The sequence below is a fragment of the Solea solea genome, chromosome 6, assembly GCF_958295425.1.
Source record: "Solea solea chromosome 6, fSolSol10.1, whole genome shotgun sequence".
NCBI lineage: Eukaryota > Metazoa > Chordata > Actinopteri > Pleuronectiformes > Soleidae > Solea > Solea solea.
The window spans coordinates 23421593-23442091 of NC_081139.1; the positions used below are offsets into that span (position 1 = coordinate 23421593).

Sequence of the window (20499 nt, forward strand, 5' to 3'; positions counted from 1 at the left end):
AGTGCTCCCCGCTCTCTCTCTCTCTCTCTCTGTGTCTATCTCGCTCTCTCTTTCAGAGAAGGGTGGGGCTCGCTCGAACGCCTCTTTACAACAGCAACTTCTCTCGCTGTGACCAAAAACAGTGCAGCCATCTTGCACGGCTCAGCGGCAGCGAATTAACTCTCAATTCCGGATCGTTAGCCCGCTGCAAACCGCGATATTTCTCCGCCGACAGTTAGTCGGTGCGATTCTGAGTCGGAACATATACTGACATGGCGTAAAGACGCCGGCGGGAGCGTAAACTTTGACGGGAAACATTTTAGTCTCGGCGACGATGTTGTTCCATCTCATGCATCCCGTGGACTGACAGCTGAAGCCATTGGTACCGCCTTTTAGAATGCGCGACAGCCAATCACAGCTCGAGAAAGGCCCCCGCACGGAGACGTCCGACTGTTGTGCGCATGCGCATGTTTACTGGTAAGTACCTCACTTCTCATCATAAGCTCTCCGGACTGTGAAGATGGCGGTTCACCCAGGCCCGCCGGAGGAGCCGTTTTTACACACAAACCTGAATAAAGCGGTAGTTTGTCATCTTGTCCAGGGCTGTAGACTCACAACTGTCCGCCTTGTGTCACAACAACCACTGGGGTAGGCGCGAAACAGCCGGTAATTACACAGTTATAGTTCCGGGACTATTAGGGGTTTTGCGCGAGCTAATGTCCAGCTGGTTACTTGGTCAAGACGGTTGCTAAAAGCAGGTACGCTGTAAACTACTTATGTTGTTTTCCTTCTTTGTGTCTCGAAAAGAGTGTGTACACAAGAACAAGCAGTAGAAGTGTCAGAGTCCTGCTGCCTCCCCATCACATGCAAGGTTGTTTGTGTGTCTTCTGAACAAGTTGAAGCGCTGGGGGTCTCATCGTACATGATAACAAGGTCCCCATGGTCCAACCATGGACGCGTCGACAGCCAGCACGGACTCCGCCACTGGACTCGACCCTGGCAAAAAAGCACTTGTTGACGGCGGCGGTTCAGTTTCTCTCCCTAATCATCAGGGGAGAGTAGGCTCACACTCAGTGCAGACTTTCAATGGGAGCCAAACTATGATGAACTCTCACGATTCAGGAAGCGCTGCTGCCGCCTCTGCTGCTGTCCCTCACGGGGGGACAGTGACAAGCAACAGTGGTAGTCCTGCAGCTGTCGACAGTGGACCAGTGTCTGCTAATAAAGGGCTGCCCGGTGCGTCCAACAGTGTCATCCAGACGCCTCTCATGAACTCAGCCCAGTCTGTGAGCCAGACAGCAGCAGCACCAGCAACAGCCACTGTGACTCTGGTCAGGCCGCCAACTCTGAATGGGAACAATAATGTCATGGTTGCCCACACATCAGGACAGTCAGGTGTCGTAAACAACGGCCAGGCGTCCAACAGGTCGCACATTATTAAGGCAGAGCCGCCCACAACTTTAATACAGTCAGCACCGCAGCCGGCTGCTGCCGTCAGCGCTTCCCGGAGTCCGGCGAATGTGGCTGCCGCCGGTCCGGGAGGTATCCGAGCTTTAACGCCTCAGATGTTGGCCCCGAGGCTGCCGCAGACGAACCCGGGTCAGCCCAGCATACACAACATCCAGCTGCCCCCCGGTGAGTGAAGAGATGGCATTTCCAAACTTATTTTTTAGTTGTTGTTCAACTTTTTATTTGCTTTTTAAACTTGATATGGAATAATGGAATAAGTTGCTATACATGTCCCATTTATAATTTACACACTTATTTATTCAAAAATATGTATATATGTATATATTTTTTAATTTATATATGTATATATATATGTTTTTTAATTTATATATATATATAAATATATATATATACATACATATATAGATATAGTTCAACTCAACTCAACTCAATTGCGAGTTGAAACACGTTTTTGTCAAAATGTCATACGAAAAAGAAAAGAAAAAAAATAAATTAGTATGATGAAATGATGTATTGTACCATGAATATATGTATTCTGTGGGTAATGGGGGCGGGACTAGATAAGCTTTTGCTTCTCCCGCTTTCCCTTTCAGTTATGTGTATTGTGTGGACTACACTAAGATGATGGGTGATGATGAGTGATCTAACGGACATGACCGAAATAAATAAACATAAATAAACATACATACATACATACATTGCTCATAAAGATTAAGACAATTATTATTCGTATATTCAAAATTCGCATTATAAATCAATTACTAAATTAATCGTCAACTATTTTGGTAAGGGTTTGAGTGTTTCAAAAACAATTATAATTCAAACAAGCTTTCTGATTTTTCAGGTTCTTAAATGTGAATATTTTCCTGGTTTCTTTGGTCCATACAACAAATAAATAATTCAAAACGAACAATTTGGATTTTTTAGAAAAACTTTATAAAGAATGTTTTGGAAGCACCTTTATAGAAAAAAATAATATATTTTTTTAATTTAATGAAATCATGGATATCTTATGTTGACTTATTAATTGGGCAGAATTTTGCCATTTTTAATAATCAATAAAAAAAGGAATATCCAGCCAATTTCTCATTAACTTGATAAATTCACAAGTTGAGAGTTAAGTCTCTTCAATACTTGTTTCATGTAGTTAATCTTAAATTTATCTTAAGAGAGAAGGACCATTTGTTTCAGTTCAATACATTTTGTTGTGTATCGTTTGTTATTATTTAAATGTTAAATTTAAGAAAATAAAGATTGAGAAGAATGTGATTCGCGTGAATTTTGAATAGATGATGAAATCATTGTTCATCAAACATTTAAAACACTGCGTCTGTTTGGTGTGATGTTTACTCTCCACATTAGTTCAGCCGTGCACTGATGACACTGCCTCTATCAAATTACTTTCCAGCTGTCTAATGTATTTTTCTGACATGGTTCAGGGATGGTGCTTGTACGCAGTGAGAGCGGACAGCTGCTGATGATTCCTCAGCAGGCTCTGGCCCAAATGCAGGCTCAGGCTCAGACACAGGGAGGCATGGCACCTCGGACCGCTACGCCCACTAACGTGTCACCTGCTCAGGTAAGGTCACACAAGCCCCTTTCTTAGACTCAAACCCTGGAAAATGTTCTGAGACTTAAGTCCAGACCTTCTCCAAAGTTTGCAGTTATCACATGCGGACATTGTCTCGGTGAGATATGTTCAAAACAGCAGTTGAATCCAGAGAATCCTGCCAAGGAGGTGACATCTGGCTTCAGCATGCAGTTCAGGACACTCAACAGTTCACTTGCCGTGGTTTCTGCTGCTGTGTTCTCTTATGAACTGAGTTAGATATTAAACAGAAATCAAACTAGGGAGCTGCCCAGAGACTCTCCAGAGTGACATGTGCGGATGTTTGCGTTTACACACACAGCCCCTCCAGACAATCTTCAAAGAATGTCTGGAGTTCAGTGAATCCAGCTACAGTCTGCCCAGGAAAGGTTTTTATCTCTGCATGCTTAGGTGCCATGTGCAACATTATAGCCCATAGTCAGCTGGCTTTCCTGTCAATATAACAGGCTATAGTTTTATTACTCTTATTTTTTTCTTTATAAAAATTCTTAAATTCAGCTCCACATATGGGTGCCGACATAACCCCAGCGTTTAAGAGCCCCAAACATGTAAAACTGAAACTTAAGATTGATGATGAGGCTGCTGCTAACATAGTTTATGTTTGAAAATCTCTATTAAAACTTAATTTCATTTTCACCTCGTTCTTACCATTGTTTTTTACTTGTTATTAGTACTTTCTAAAATGGCAGAGGAGAAAACCAGCTTCCCGTTTACTCCTGTATTCACATGGCATTTGTACCTGTATGGTCACAGCAGATTATTTATCACTCGAGTCTGAAATGCTCATCTGGATGCAGATTTTTTAAAATCTGAAAAACCTGTTTTCAAATGAAGACTGAAACAGCCTGGATGTAGCCTTAAGGAAGCGCCTGTTGAGTGTAATATTGGATCAGTTGAAGCCAGGTATATATAAAGCACTGGTGTCATAATAATATAATATACTGTATATTCAGTGATGATCAGTACAAATGTAAACAGTAAGTGCCTTTTTGATTGAAAGAAAATGCTTTGCCACATTATATCAAGTTTGCTTTTGCCTTCTCTCTCAGTCTCCTGGAAACATCAGCAGACAAGTGGCTCCCAGCACCATCATCCGACAGAGCTGCCCGGCTCCAACGACACTCCCTGCAACCACCACTCTTCACAGACCTCCTATTCTTCAGGTAGATGTGTCTGTACATGGTAACTTGTCACATTATTTTCATTCGTGTTATTGCCTATCACCAAGCACACAGAAAGCTAACATCTCTGATTCAAGTCCATCTGAGTTACATAAAGTATAAATGATTGAAATTAGTTTTAACTGATCTACAGTTCGGCACTGTTCGGCTTGATTTCTGTCCATACGTCTCCGGAGCACAGCCTCCTACTCCACAGACTACAGCGGCAGCAGTCTGTGATGCCGCTCGCGATCGCCGGTGCTGTCCCTAAATACACCAGACTCCTCCTTGGTGGTTGTTAAGTAGTTTTAAGTGATCTACAGTTCGGTGCTGTTCGGCTTGTGTGTGGGACGTCTCTTCCTGTGACGGCACTCTGGCCAGGTACTTTGCTAGTGGAAACTTAAACCGTGACGTGGCGTGGCGAGGCAAGTAGAGCCTGTGGAAATACGCCATTAGAGGTAGACTTATAGATAGACTTATCAAGATTGTCTCATTAAGGGCACAAGACTATCTCTGAGAAGTTAGGATAAAATCTGAAAAATCAAACACCGTTAACTCCAACGCCTTTCGTCTAGTAAGACTTCTTTAACTAATGATAACTAGTCCTTTATAAAACTGCAGGTTTTTATTTGAATGTCAGTGCCTCTGGGGGTTTCGTGTTCATGAGGAATTAAATAGATGATGGAGCTGGTGTAATAACACCAGCACAAGTACAACATGGAAAGGTTGTCATTCCATCGCAGGGCAGACTTCCAGAGACAAACAACCATTCAAACACACACACACACACACCTACAGGCAATTTAGAGGCTTCAATTATTCCAACCTCAATCTGAATGTTTATGGACTGTGGGAGGAAGCTACAGTAACTCGAGAACAGACACACAGACACGACACAGCATGAAACATAATTGTCAGTCAAAATGTCTCCATTTAAATGTATAAAATTCAATTATTTCCCACAATAAAATGAACACAAACATTTTCAACAAAATGGGGAGCAGAGCATTCAGACGCTCTCCCCCCAGCTCTGGAATTCCCTCCCTCCTGACCTCTGAAACAGACTCCCTCCCACATTTCAAATCAAAACTAAAAACTCACCTTTTCAGAAAATTATACTCTCACTGACCACACAGCACTATTAAATTTCATTGTCTTTTATTATTTTATTTTAATGTAATTTATTCTATTTTTACTTTGCTCTTGTGTGTAAGGTGACCTTGAGTGTCGGTAAGGCGCTAACAAATAAAATGTATTACAAAATGTGCTACTTGTTGCACAGTGAGAATGAATGCCTATCTTAAACCTTGTTTCCTGAATTTGCCACAGTCAAACTGTTCTAATGTATGTATATTTTTATCAATGCTCTCAGCCCGAGAGCTCAGGATAAGCTCTACTCACAAAATGATCCAATATATTAAATACTGAATGAATAAAAAAGCGATATCATTGTGGCTTTCAATAAAATGTCCAGCAATAACAAGGTGGGATAGCTTATTGCCCCATGGTACTGCGTCCAGCAAGCTTGGTGTGAAAAAATAATTGAATGATTGAATGAGTTTTTCATTTTTTATTAAAGTAGGCTTAATGTTTCAAAACCTCAGACCTCAGTTTGCCGGTTGTACCACTCCACCACTAACTTCTTGCTAGCAGCTGAAATCCTCTTTTGAGAAAGACAACTGTGCAGGAGAACCACCCCTGATCCTTATAGGGAACTAAACATTTGTTTAATATAGCTGAGCAACTTTGAAACTACTATATGACCACATTCTCTATTATTGACTTCCCCAAATATTTCAGCAATTTACATAGCATGCAATTGTGTTTCCTCTGTATTGACTTCAACATCTACATGTATCTGTTCCCAGAGCTCAGTTGGGGCTCCAGTACCAGGAATGACACCCAGGACCGCCAGCCAAACAGCTGGGACCACGGTTACCTCGGTAACAGTGAGCAAAGTGAGTCATGCATGATTCAAGAGACACACATGTACTGTAAAGCCGGATTTTTTCTCCTTTGCATGGCATTTATAAATGTGCTCAGTGGAAGTAATTGATGTAAAAATGGTAATGTGCTTAGTACCATCTCCATCTTGACGTTTCATCTTAAGTCGCTTTTTCTGCTTTTTCTCTACGCAGTACATATTACTATGACACCACCATAAACATCCATCCACTGTCTACCACTTTATCCTCACTGTTTTTAATCAAAACTCATCCCCGATGCTCCCCCCTCCCCTCTCCCGGCCATTTGTTTTCAATGGATCCGATGAACACAAGCCATGGAGCCATGTCATTTTTTTGCATGCTTCTGTGCCATTTGAAAAAATGGCACAGAAAAAAAGCCACTCCGGTGTTTACTCGTGTTGCGGCCCCCTCACACAGTCAGACAGTCGTTTCTGCTTCCTCCGACAATGGTTTTTTTGTCTGCTTCTTTTTTCGCCAGCTCTGCCATGATGAACGGCTAAAATAATGCTATCGCTGCCTTGATCTTATAGCCAGTACCTGCCTAGGGGGTGTGTGTGTAGTGCTTAGTGAATTGGGACCACATTTGGCGTGTGAGTAGAAAGCCTCCACTGCTGAACGTTTTGCTTCATTTCATTTCATTCAGACAGTACACATGATTACAGCCGTAACAATGAGTGAACCATGCTCGGTTTTTTGGCATTAGAGCTCTTGCTCTCACTGCAATACAAACAGCAAAAATGATCTTTTACCACAGTTTCAACAAATACAACACTTCCTGTTTCTATTTTAAAGTAAACAAGCTTGGACTTAACCACTTAATCAACTACATGAAGTTCTGAACCTTGGTATAAGGAAACATTCTCTATCTAGTCCTCTCCCAGCACAGATATAGATACAAATAAACAAGATGATAGCACTGATCAGGATGACACAATGTAACTGTAGGTGGGTGGTTACACAGACATGACTCAAAACTGTCACTGGAGAGAAAATTGAAAATGTGGAGCAACTAGTTAAGTTTATGCAACTTGCATACAATTAAGACCTTATATAATATGAGATGTTTTGTGTTTCTGACAGGAGACAATGGAGAATGTAAAGAAATGTAAGAACTTCCTGGCAACATTGATAAAGCTGGCTTCCAGTGGGAAGCAGACGACAGAGACTGCGGCCATTGTGAGAGAGCTGGTCAAGGAGCTGCTGGTGAGTGAGCTCGATGCATATGAAAGACACAAAGAGACACATCATTTGTAGTTGTGTAACCTGCGCGTACGACAGCTCTCAGCCAAATGTGTTTTTGTGTTGTAAAAAAAGGAGGGCAAATTGGAAGCTGAGGAATTCACCAGCAGATTGTACAAAGAGCTTAATTCTTCACCCCAACCATACCTTGTGCCTTTCCTTAAGGTGAGAAAACTTATGTTCATCTCTCAGTAGCTGTACATTTTTATTTTTGACATTTGTTGATAGTGCTTCAAGTTAAAATGCACAAAATACATTAACATTTAATTAAATTAAAGAATAAAAACACTAAAACATGAGCAAGACCTGCCATAGAAAAAATAAAAACTAGAGTCAAATCTGGAAATGCAAAGTGGTGACTGATAAAAGTACATTTCGTTTAGTTAAGTGGACTCCGCAGATCGACGTAATTGTTGTTGTCGTTCGAGTCGCGCTGTGAGTGACAGATACTTTGAAACAGATCTGTAAACATCAGTTTAGAATCGCATTCGAAACGACCTGTGGTTTGTGTCAGCTTTGGAAAAATTGGATCTCATGTGTATTTTAGCTGTCCAGATTGACATAAAATCAAGCTAGATCTGGATATGCTTTAAAAGTCAGATTTGGGATTCAGTCTGAAGAAGGCCTAACCTTTCGGCTGAGAATCTGAAACAGTTTACAGGCCTTTGTCAGAGAATGTCAAAGTACGAACAGGGTTGTATGTGGATATAAGATCCTCAATTTACTGAGGATCTAGATAGTTTAGTGCTTTTTAAGGAGATAAAAGAACCTTGAACTTAATTCTAGAACAATAGAATTGTGGAATCCAGGGTAAAAAGGCTTAAACCTTGGGTTCTATCCTGTTTACTCTGGTTAAAATTCTGTACTCTTTGTCCACCCTCATCTCTAGAGAAGCCTCCCAGCTTTGCGGCAGCTCACTCCAGACTCGGCAGCTTTCATCCAGCAGAGTCAACACCCCCAGCCGACCCAAACCCCGGTGTCCTCCACCTCACCGACCCTCACACCGACCACAGTAGTCCTAGGCAGCCCTACCCCTCGTCTCACTGCCCCTATTAACAGACCGCCGCTCCATCCAGGCATCAGCAGGCCAGGACAGACCCCCTCATTGGTAAACCACAAATTTGATTTGCATCAAATCACAACATACATTATCTCAAGGAACTTGACGTCAGGGGAGAGGGGGAAAAAAACTGTCAAAAACAGACTCGAACATGTGCATCCATCTTATCTGCCTTGGCCGGTTGGGGTGAAAGGAAAAAAATGCCACTGATTTAAATTTTAATCCTAAAATATGACAATACTGCTACTAATAATGGTAAAAACCTTGTAACTGGATCTGGATCCTGCAGCCCTGAAGCCACAAGTACCTGCAGAATGAGGACAGAGAGGTTATTAATAATTAGAATTATAAAAATAATCCTTTGCGTTTCAATAGGGTTCTACGCACCTTGTGCCCGAACACTAATAATAACAATAATAGCAGAACCAGGCCTGGATTTGGATCTTGCAGCCCTGGAGCCACAGGTACCTGCAGACTGAGGACACCTGTCAAATCATAGTCATCTCCATACAAAAAGATTGAGGGAGTGAGAAAGTGAGTGCTCAGTACTCCACAGTTCCCCCCAGCAGTCTTGGCCTATAGCAGCAAAACTAAGGGATAGTTATGGTTCCCCTGAGCCAGCCCTAACTATATAAGTTGCACAACGAAACATCAGGTATACAAATCACCATAATAATAAGAACATCATTATTTGACACCTTCTCAGGTTCTCCAGCCTCAGCAGCAGAGAGCAATGCTGAGACCTCAGGCAACTTCACCGTCAACCCCCATGGTGACTCTCAGGAATCAGGCCCCTGGCCGCATCCTGACGGGGCAGCAGCAAGTCCAGCTTAAAGAGCTGCAACCAGGTGAGAATGTGAATATAAAAGTACCCCCTTTCGGTGCTTGTGGATGTCTTTGCAGTATTTATTATGGTTTGTGCGTCTCTTACAGTTCCTGTGAGGCCAGACATGCCATCTGTCTCGACACAAGCCGCTGCTGCAGCCTTGACTCAAGCTAACAGGAACAAGCTGAAAGAGGCTGGTGGCACTTTCAAGTAAGAACTAAAAAGGACACAGTTCAAAGTCAGTTTCATGTAAATTCATATATTGTTTATCACATCAAGCTGGAAAATGTAGATAAATTCTCCTATTTTCTTGCACACCTTTTTCTTTATTACGGATGCTTATAAACCTCCAAAACATTCCATAATGGGTAGAGAGTGTTCCCTTTTTCCTTCCTTTTTAAATTTATGATTATGTAGTTATTAGTTTAGTTATTATTACCACATATTTTTGAGAGACATTATGCTTCAGGCTATAGTGTGTTCAAAGTCTGTGTGCCTGCATACATGTACTCTTTAAAAGAGCAATAAGACCTTATTTTCTCCTTGTTTCAATCGGACATGCATTAAGAGTATCGTTTATTGACTTGGCTGCTTTCCTCCTTCTTTATTCACAGAGATGACGATGACATCAATGACGTGGCCTCCATGGCAGGAGTGAACCTGTCAGAGGAGAGTGCCAATATTCTAGCAACCAATTCTGGACTAGTGGGAGTGGTAACTCATTCCTGTAAGGATGAGGCTTTCATATCCTGTGCCCTGCTGCAAAGGAGAATGCTGAATATAGGTGAGATTATATTGATTGATTACATGCTTTAGTGATCATTTTATCTTTTTATTTATTTATTTATTTCAGTCAAATATTCAGCCTTTACCAAAAACCTTCTTTACCTTCTCCAGCAAGGAAGTATGGTGTGACTGACCTGGGTGTGGACGTGGTGAATTACGTCTCCTATGCTACTCAGCAGCGACTCCAGAACCTGCTAGAAAAAGTTTCCCAAGTGGCCCAGCAGAAAAATATCAACTTTAAGGTTTGTTCATAGCTACACTACACTACACTACAGTAATGCGGCCTCTTCCCTCTTGTTTTAGAGTTGACAATAACCAGATCATTAATGCCATGTTGCAAAACCTGCATCTTTTCAGTCATACTATGATTTTGTAATATAACACAATGTTCAAAAACTCTGTCTTTGAAACAACTACTGTTTTTGTAATATTACTTCATCTGGATGAATGTGAACATCTGGAAAAGCTCATGGGTATTTACTAAATTAATTACAAATAAACCATTAAGCATGCATTTCAAATTATTGCAAGAATTATTGAATGCGAATTTCAATCATTTTAGGATCATTGTGATATGAAATGTTAACAATAGTAACGCTATGACACTAAAATCATTATATCCTGGTTTTAAAGGCTGTCACATTGATAATCATGATATTTATTCATACAATAAATATTATGAATTAACTATTGTATATTGATAAAAAAGAAATACATGGAATCGACTAAAGTATATTTAAAAAGTCCCTTAATGACACTTCTTCTTCCTAATTATTTGTGTTACAGCAGAATTTGACCATGTTTTTAGGCAATTTCTTTCAAATAATACAGATCATTAACAGTAGTGTATTTACAGTATTTCCTTTGAGAAGCACAAACATCTCAAAATAAAACTTTAATGAGCTTTACACCCTGATATATCTTATATAAAAATATTGAAAACATTTTTTATAACCCATATTGCTTACATATATATGTAAGCCTTGACATAAATATTGATTTCATTTATATTGTCATATACTGTATATCGATATTGCAGTAATGTTTCTACCATTCTCTCCTGGCAGGACGACAACCACGATCAGAGCAGTGACGTTCGGGCTCAGCTCAAGTTCTTCGAGCAGCTCGACCAGTTAGAGAAACAGCGGAAGGAGGAGCAGGAGAGAGAGATTCTCCTGAAGGCAGCTAAGGTACAGTATCACAAACATCTGATAGATCATTAGAGCATTGTTGGAGTGACAATACCTGGCCTTAAACAGTACTTTTATTTTCCTCACAAATATATACCTTTAGCACAAGCGTCTCAATTATTTATCAGTTATTTATTTAAAGAAAAAAGAAAGAAAGAGATGAAATCAAGGCCATTGCACCTATAATAGCCAGTGTGAAGTGAATGCTGGTTTGTTTAGCTCACAAAAGCACAAACAGGATTTGAATAAATCATGTCATTATAAAACAAGTTAACATGGTGGATATGTGTTTATTTAATATTATAAAGTCTGATTACAGTGTGTGTGAGTGTGGATGAAGACTTAACATGCTTTGGTCTTCACTCGTTCATTTATTCTGTGTTTGGTCCTGCAGTCTCGAGCTCGGCAGGAGGACCCAGAGCAGCTTCGTCTGAAACAGAAAGCAAAAGAGGTAAGCTAAGAGTTGTGAGGAGACAGGCTGCCTGCCTGTCATTGTTGCTGTATGTTTAAGCTCCATATGCTTCACTTCCTTGTTTCCATGTGCTCGTTGTCCAGATGCAGCAGCAGGAGCTGGCTCAGATGAGACAGAGGGAGGCCAACCTGACGGCACTGGCAGCCATCGGCCCTAGGAAGAAGAGGAGAATTTTGGACTCTCCATCCTCCTCTTCTGCAGCTGAGGTAAAGATAATGACACAGTGTTGTAAATCCTGAGACAACCATCGAGTATAGAGCTCTGGTTACTGTTTAGTTCATGCAGCACAGAACTAAAACAACTCCATTTTGGCAGGAAGTCAAGCTGTTCACATCTATAGATGTGAACACCTGGCAGCATATACTCCACCAGGCAATACAGTACATAAGACAACATGTCTCTTTGAGGGCGCGATTTAGAGCTGCAACTAACGATTTTTTCCATAATGGATTAATTTGTCGATTATTTTCAGGATTAATAGAGTAATCGTTTGGTACGTAAAATGTCAGAAAACGTTAAAAAAACGTTGATCAGTGTTTGTAAATGTATGATGTTCTCGAATGTCTTGTTTTGTCCACAAACCAAAATGATTCACCTTTAATGATTTCTTTGTAATATGGAGCAAAGAAACAATTTAAGAAGCTGAAACAATCAGAAATCTTGTCTTAACAATGAAAAAAGCTTCAAACTGATTAATCGATTATCAAAATAGTTGACGATTATTTTAGTAATGGATTTAGAATCGATTAATCGAGTAATTGTTTCAGCTCTTGCTGTATTCGTAAGATGATGGATAGCCCAGGGACACAAAGACAGTCAGGCACAAGCAAACAGGAGATCATTTTACCAAATCACCAAACATCCCAAAGAAGAGAAGCATATCCAATCGAGCTTGATTTTATGTCAGTCTGAACTCTGGACAGCTAAAAAACACCAAAGATGATTGAATCTACACAAAGGGGTGGTTTCAAATGAGATTCTAAAAACATTTTTTACAGATCCGTTTCAATCTCAGTCAACTTCTTGGTCGCTCAGATAGGATTTCAAAGTGTCTTCTTTGTCACTCACAGCTAGACTCGAATGACATCTACAACAATGACGTCGATCCGTAGAGAGACAGTTTGTGCCGCGGCTCCACAAAACCATTTGGGACAGAAACAGGCACAGATTTCTGTTGAGACTACTTGTTTTTGTGGGGCGTGGCCTTTAACTATAGACATCCATGTGAAAGACTAGACTATGTCACTATGGACACATGTAGATCTGATCACTTGCAATATATAATGTGAACAGTTGGTCAGGAAGATCAGATCGTTTCGAATATGTTTTACAAATCCGATTTGCTTCTGTGATAATCACATAGCGATACATCACGATATCTGTCTAACTGAAGTAAACAAAACATCCGTGAAAAGTGTAGAGTGTAAGGAGACATCAAGTAGTGATGCCTGGTGAGTGAAACTGGCAGGGACTCTTTGCTTTAAAGTGCCTTCATTTGTTAATTAAAATATCAATATTCAATTAATATATCATATCAATTATCGTTGCATGAAAGGATGACAGTATATCACCAAATCGATACTTTGACCCACCCCTTTTATTATGATTACTATTATTTTAAATGCTTTTATTGCAATGTCTAAGCGTTCTCCACATTAAGATGAGAGAAAATTTGAAGATGTCAAGTTACTGCAGGTGGGGATACATCATATAATAACTGTCAGGATCTACAAAGTATTGCTTGATCTCTATGGATTTTAAAGTGTGTCATGAATTATCACAGTGTGGAAAATGGCACTGTCACCATTCATTTGTGCAGAAGCTTTTCCTGCCAGTAATTTGGTATTAAAAAAAACTGAGCCCCATAACATTTGCTTTTTAGGTTCCTATCAGAGGTTGAAAGTAATTAAGTGCATTTAGTAAATTTTTTTGTAAAGTTTTTAAAGTAGGTTCTTAATTACGAAGCTTAATTACTTCCTAAAAAATAATTAAAAAAAACAAGCTTGAGTGAATTTTTAATGACCCGTAACTGCTCCTCCCATCAGTTGGATTTTATTGTACTGAAAACATTTGCATATTGTACTTTAAGTACTTTAAAGTAAAAAACTTTATTTATGGACCCACTGATGATAAACTAATATGAAACTCTTGACCCAGTCCACAACATTTATCGTAAAAAAAAGCAAATGTAATGTAATGCCTGTTTTACAGCCATTTCCGCAGTGCCTAATTTTATTTCAAATCGGTAAATCCAAGATACATGTTTGATAAATGATTTGCAACCTAATTTTAGGTCCATAAGCTCTTGGTCAGTGTGAAAATTGCAGTTGTGCACCCCAGTCTTTGGGAATGGCTGCTGTAGAGAGCACCACTTTACTCAACCTGATTAGCTTCAGATGAACTCAGACTCGAGAGCCTCTTATGAGTCACACTTCATCAAAAGACTCTAAAGTAAAAGTGGAAGCAGTTACATCACAAGGTTACATGTAAAAATCTATATTTTGTAATATAATCCGCTGCTCATAGTAGACGCGAGAACCCCGACAGCTCACGCGGCCGTGACAGACGCCTGTCATCAGTCATCTGTAATGAGGCTTTTTATTAGTGCAGGCAGAGCACTGGGCTCTGGTAAACTGTCACATGACTAATGAGTTATCACTGATCAAATTTAAACAAGTCACATCCAATCACTATGAGACGGCAGTCTTTAGAATGCGACATCTTATCATCATGTTGTCTCCACACATCACTGGTACTGGTCAGAGTTTTCTTTTCACCATGTGTTTGGGTTCTGCTCCATTAACACTCCTGTCTGGAGGCTTCATTCACACAATCTCTGAAAATGTTCAAGTAAAATTCATCCATTATTACCTAACTATTACTCATCTGGAGGATGAAGTGGTAGAAGATGGATGGATATTATATTAGGCGAGGATGTGAGCACACATGACACCGATCCTGAAGTCTCTGCCTTTGAGCTTCACAGTCGATTTTACAGTCCCTTTTTCTGGTTTTTAAAGCTCTTAATGGTCTTGGGCCCTCTCATTTATCCATTTCCTTTTACCCTATAAACCTTCTAGAACCCTCAGGTCTTCTGGTTCTGGTGTTTTAATCATTCCAAGAGTAAGAAATTAACACTCACAGTGCTTTTAGCAGCTTTTTTGTGGAACAGCCTCCTTGACAACCACCAGAGGGCAGCACAGAGTGATCTTTATTAATGACAATATTGATTACTTATTTTATATTCTCATATTTGTCTTTTTTATTTTCCTAGCATTTTTTTTAATTTCATTCGATGTTCTCTGTTACTGTAGATCAGGGGTGTCAAACGTAGGGCCTGTGGGCCAGAACTGGCCCGCCAGAGGATCCAATCCGGCCCACATGATGAATTTGTTAAAATCTTTATGTGAAATACTATATTTTTCACTTCCAGATACCTGTGACTAAATGTTTGTGCCTTTATAGATCCAGTGTGACGTGGAAACTTGGGCTGCAACTAACGTTTATTTTCATAATTGATTAATCTGTCGATTATTTTCTCGATTCATCGAGTAATCCATCGTTTGGTCCAGTGTTCCTTAAACACACGATGTTCTCAAATGTCTCGTCCAAACCAAAAATGAGAATGATTTCTGAAACATTTAAGAAGATCAGAAAACTTACTTTAATTCCATAAAAACACTCAGACCGATTAATCGATTATCAAAATAGTTGACGATTCATTTCAGCCCGAGTGTAAACGGTAAATTTAGGCATAATATTGTTGAAGTTGCACTTGTTTTTCTCAAGAAATGTCCCGTTTTATAAAAAGATACTTCACTAAATGTAAAACAAAGGAGTTCTTGTTGTTCATAGGTTATTATGCTATTATTTTACTGGTCCGGCCCACTTGAGATCAAATTGTGCCGTTTGTGGCCTCTGAACTAAAATGAGTGTGACACCCCTGCTCTAGGTTTTGACTGTTTTTGAAGATAATTATTAGTTACAGCCCTAGAATAGATGGTGCTCTAAACTAGTGTTTCAGATGTTGCCCGGCTACAACCTCATTTAAATGAATGGGTAATTATCAGGCTCTTGCAGAGCTTGATGACAACATCTAAAACATGCAGGGCAGGGGTCCCTGACGGCCAGGATTGGGAAACACTGCTCTAAACAATGCACACACTAATCCACTCGACTGGTCATTCTTATTTGAATGTGTAAAATATAAAACATAATGGATATAACCGGTTCCTTTTTTCATTCTATTTCAATCCCCATCCCATCTCTCTCACCCTGCAGGGATCGGGAACAGGTCCCTCTTTGTCCGGCGGAGCCGCTTCATCGGGCTCCAGACCCACACGGCAGCGCATCACACGCGTCAATCTCAGGGACCTGCTCTTCTGTTTGGAGAACGAGAGATTTACCAGCCGCTCTCATTTCCTCTACAAGGGCTTTCTCAAATAGGCTTGATGTCAGAGAGGGGAGAGAGGGGAGGAGGAGGAGGAGGAGGAGGAGAGGTGAGAGGTAGAAAATGAAGAGTGTGGAGTGAGAGAGACTTACCGCTCCCACCGAAGAGAGAGTGTAAGAGACTCTTATATATGAAGAGGACAAGAGCCATGGCAGCAGCAGCTTGGCACATTTTCAGATATTCCTGGCTACATCTGATGGCCTCTCTACCTCCCTCCTCAAATAATTGCCTATTTTCTTTCAGAGCAGTCGTGAACTGATGCCCCCTTTATTTACCCTGTACAAAAAAAGAAAAAAAGAATCATATTAAGGGTTTTTTGTATGAACAAATGACTTGTAGAAATATGCACTGCAACACAGTACAGTTTATTTTCAGATTTTTGTATGTGCAGTAGACTGTAAAGCAATGAAAATCATGTTTTCTTAGACCGCCAACTAATTTTTATTAATGATTTAATCGTCAGATGAATTAGTTTGAGCTCCAAACTGTATAACCTACTGAGTTGCCTTCCTAACTATAATGAAGCCATATAGCCTACCTGAAACAAAGTAACCCTGCTGTATCTCATCAGGCTCTCTCTGTCCTCTCCAGTACTTTCTTTAGAGATATTTATTTGCTAAAAACTCAAGCTTAAATTAATGTTTAGCTATTTATTGAAATCACCTCAGATGTTTTTATGTAGCTTAAATTCAAGAACACATTTTGTGAAGTGAATAGACTTCAGTGGTGCGTGAGAAGAGGTGTGATCTGTTTTTGTTTTTTAATCATGCTTTTAAGAATCGTTTAACGTGTTTATTTCTCAAACTTCAACGTTGTTGTTTTTTAACCTGTCCTGCTAAACCAAACATGCATCTACCTGAGAGTGATTTGTATTTTTGTAGCTGCCCTCCAACGCACATTTTTACTCTTTTAATAGTGGCTGACATCATCATCATCATCATCATCATCATTTCCTGACCTGCTTCTATTTTTCTGTGCTACCGGGTGACCCCTTTAGGTTTTTAGCACCTATTAAGAAACTTAAGAAACTGGAGTTTCTTCCTGTACATTTGTAAATGTTACACCTAAAGTTTTACACACGGTTTTGTATAGAGTTGAAAATTTACCCACACAGCGCTAAGAAAACAAAACATTTTCTCTATTGAAAGTTTGAATAAATAATGATTTTACAGTACACTTGTGGAGTTTTCATTGGACCATAAATATGTGTTTTAATCTTGCACTAGGGGGCAGCATTGCATTATTAGTGAAAGGATGTGCTTTTCGTGTGGTGATAAGTGTTCGTACACTTGATCTACCTGATTCACTGATTAATCCACGTCATCTAACATCTGCAGAGCCTCATGTGGTACAGTACAGAGTCTCCCCTGGGTCCTACAGGCTTCTATTGAGGCATCTACTCCCATGGGCACACCACCCAAAATGAAAACATTATTTGCAACCAGGCTGTGCTGTTCTTTGAGTTCATCTCCATTATCAGCAGCTGCTGCATCAGCTGCTAACTTTCACCTCAACCACAGGCTGAAGATAATTAGGCCATTCTGCCGCTGGGACAGTGGCCTGATGTTGTAATGATCGGGAGCAGCTTTTATATCGGCGTCGACCAAAAGAGAAACAATACAATAACAACAAAAAGTATTTATCTGGAGCCATCAGTGGTGACGAGGAGCCATATTTTCTATTTTATTTTACACAATGAAAGTTTCCTTAAGGAGTCACTAGATGGCAGTAGCTCATTTTATATTTTATCATATCACAACTGGAGCTGAGGCTGACTCAAAGTTCCTCCTCAGGTTCTTTATAGTTGCTGTAAGACGGAGACTTTTTTAAAAAGTGAAATATGTAACATTCTGTATCACAAGATATTAGGGAATAAGTTTCAATAGGCAAATACAGTATAAAGCAGACAAGTGACGCCTTGAGCAGAGATTGGGGCTTGTGTTTTGGTAGCTGGTCCCGCAGTTATATTTGAGTTCCTCTCAGAAAATCATGCTACACCTTGTATATCTGGGGTCTCAGAATCAAAAGACCTGAGGAACAGGTCATCTGGACGTCTAGTCATCAACAATTTTGGGAAGAAATGAAAACTGATCAGTCTGAGTGGGTGATGTGAGCTTAAAGTATAAAAAGATATTCCATCATAATTATGTCAAGTGTTTGTTTTGATATCATTCACAATATAAAAACCTATTAGATGCAAAAATAATGTATAGATAACAAAAATGGAGAGAATGGAGGCCACATACAATCTTTTGTTTGAGACCTCACCATCATATCCATGACCTGTTAACTGAGTACAGCATCTCCTATATACCATGTAGTATGGGACAGGATTACGAACTCGGCTTGAATGCAGCAATAGACACAGCGATTAATAAGCCGCTGTTTCCACCGAGTGGATGTATGTACAATATCTTTCTGGCATTAGCTGCCAAAATCCCTTTTGTTTTTGACATTTGTGCTAAGCTGGGGACTTTCCAGTATTGCGTACTGGACCTTTAACCTTATCGATCACATGTCTGCTCAGTCCTCACCAGCATGTAATGTCTTTTGCCTTTTATACCAACTACCACCACTGAGTAACCCCATCGTCGCTAACGTTAAAGTACAGTGGAGTAAAGAAGCCGAGCAAAGTCACAGACTCTTCACAGGAGGCACATTTATTCCCATTAAGATCATTTGCTCTCTCATCATCAATCTCTTCCCCACATCTATTCCAGACACTGTTATAGTGAATTTAGATTAAGATGGAGTGAGAAATAAAATGACTGTAACTATCATTATTGAATTTATTCTTATTTTTTGTTATCTATTTCATTTTCTACACACTCCGACGGTCAAAATTACTCAGCTCCTATCACATACCCTGGTATATATACACTAGAACAGTATTTGTGATTTTTCTGCGATAACCACAGGCACCACAGTTTGAGAACCATGGATGCAGACAATAAAAAAAGCCAGATTTTTCCTGTCATGAGCATAGGAGCAGTGCCACATGACAGTCCTGAGCAGCATCATGGCAGCAGTGACTCAGGTAAGTCTTCACCCTTTGTGCTTCTTCCCAATCCAATATTTTTCCTGGTAATCCCTCGCCCACTCCTCAACACTGCAGCTCTTTCAGAGTTAAGACCACATAAGCTCCCACTTGAGTGCCAGAGGCAGAGCAACAACAGGGATGGAGCCGTTGCCTAGCGACGCCTCAGTCACTGCACCTAAGGGTGCTGGGTAAACACCCTAAGCCTTTCAGAGGGAAGAAGGGCTAAGTAACCTCACCGTTTCCTTCCATGGCATTAATTAAAGCTAGAGCGCGTATTAATTTGTTGCAGTGTGTGTTGTCATTTATGCTCTCACCCCCAGGGTTGGATTCAATTATAAACCACATCCGTAGCAAGTTTATTTGTGTGTGTGATTGTTAATTTTTCTTGACTTATGTGCGATTATGTCTGATTCTAAGATGGGCTTTGACTGCTCAGCTGCGTGCACCTCATGCACTTTTAATGATGAGTCTCTGGTCTGAAATTCTTGGCTTGTTTACATTCACGGAGGGGCTCTGTTTTAATGATGGTTAGAGGCTAATGAAAGCTCCCCCGGCTAACATTTCTTCCATGAATAGGGAGGTTATGAAATCCAGCGCTACGGTGCGACCCCTGGCTGGATGAACAAAAAGGGTTGTGATATTTAATTTTTGAAAACCACCAAATTCAAAAAAATTCGTAATCGTAATCATGCTGTGAGACAAATGCAACACTAACAGACAGTTAATTATTTTCATCCTTTTCAACGCCTCCTTGCATGTTGTTGATCAAGGTCTGAGCTTATGAATAAAAAGTCTCTCCTCGCAGCGACATGTGAATGGGATTGGGATGAGCTGATGTGGCGCAGTGTGATCCAATCGCTGCACTTTATCATCCATTTAGATGCACACTTCCAGTAGCCCAAAACCACTTTTATCCTGAAATGAAAGAGAATGATCTCCCGCCTCTCCTGAGGAATCAAACCCTGAAATAAAACAAGGAACACCAGTTCATTAGCTAGAGCCTCCTTCACAACTCCTCCCATGCTCCCCGTGCCCTTGTTCCACCCAGGTTCTTGCTGACTTTAGGCTTCTTTTGTTATGGGGTCGACCGGGGCGCTCTGCTTTGGCCTGGAGACGCTATAATAAGGCCAGTGTTTACAACTGGCGCTGAAATGGGTTTGTAAGTGTGGCTGAACCTGTGAGGTATTGACACGGGGGTTAACTGCCTGTTGCCCTCTTTAATGGAGCTGAATCAGGCCAAGCAGCAGGCAG

At 40.4% G+C, this 20499-nt stretch overlaps 1 protein-coding gene and 1 long non-coding RNA gene across 4 annotated transcripts in view; one reads left to right on the forward strand and one right to left on the reverse strand.

Annotated features, from left to right (window-relative positions):
• On the forward strand, nt 1–17382 carry LOC131461031 (transcription initiation factor TFIID subunit 4-like). Of its 3 annotated transcripts, none has more exons than XM_058632006.1 (16): nt 1–456; nt 787–1614; nt 2889–3028; nt 4108–4221; nt 6087–6176; nt 7266–7388; nt 7500–7589; nt 8314–8532; nt 9191–9332; nt 9418–9520; nt 9925–10094; nt 10208–10338; nt 11164–11286; nt 11681–11737; nt 11842–11964; nt 16040–17382. In XM_058632006.1, the coding sequence occupies exons 2-16, from the start codon at nt 930–932 to the stop codon at nt 16202–16204; spliced, it is 2475 nt and encodes an 824-aa protein (XP_058487989.1). In that variant the 5' UTR covers nt 1–456; nt 787–929; the 3' UTR covers nt 16205–17382. The 3 variants fall into 3 exon arrangements, with proteins under 3 accessions (XP_058487989.1, XP_058487990.1, XP_058487988.1); XM_058632007.1 differs by having other exon boundaries at nt 876–1614; XM_058632005.1 differs by lacking the exon at nt 1–456 and having other exon boundaries at nt 488–1614.
• The window catches only part of LOC131461032 (uncharacterized), a 19711-nt gene continuing 11041 nt past the window's right edge, over nt 11830–20499 (reverse strand). Inside the window, exons 3-5 of the long non-coding RNA XR_009240434.1 lie at nt 16301–16484; nt 16033–16140; nt 11830–11959 (exon numbers count right to left, since the gene is read on the reverse strand). This is a non-coding gene — a long non-coding RNA (uncharacterized LOC131461032). The remainder of the gene's footprint in view (nt 11960–16032; nt 16141–16300; nt 16485–20499) is intronic.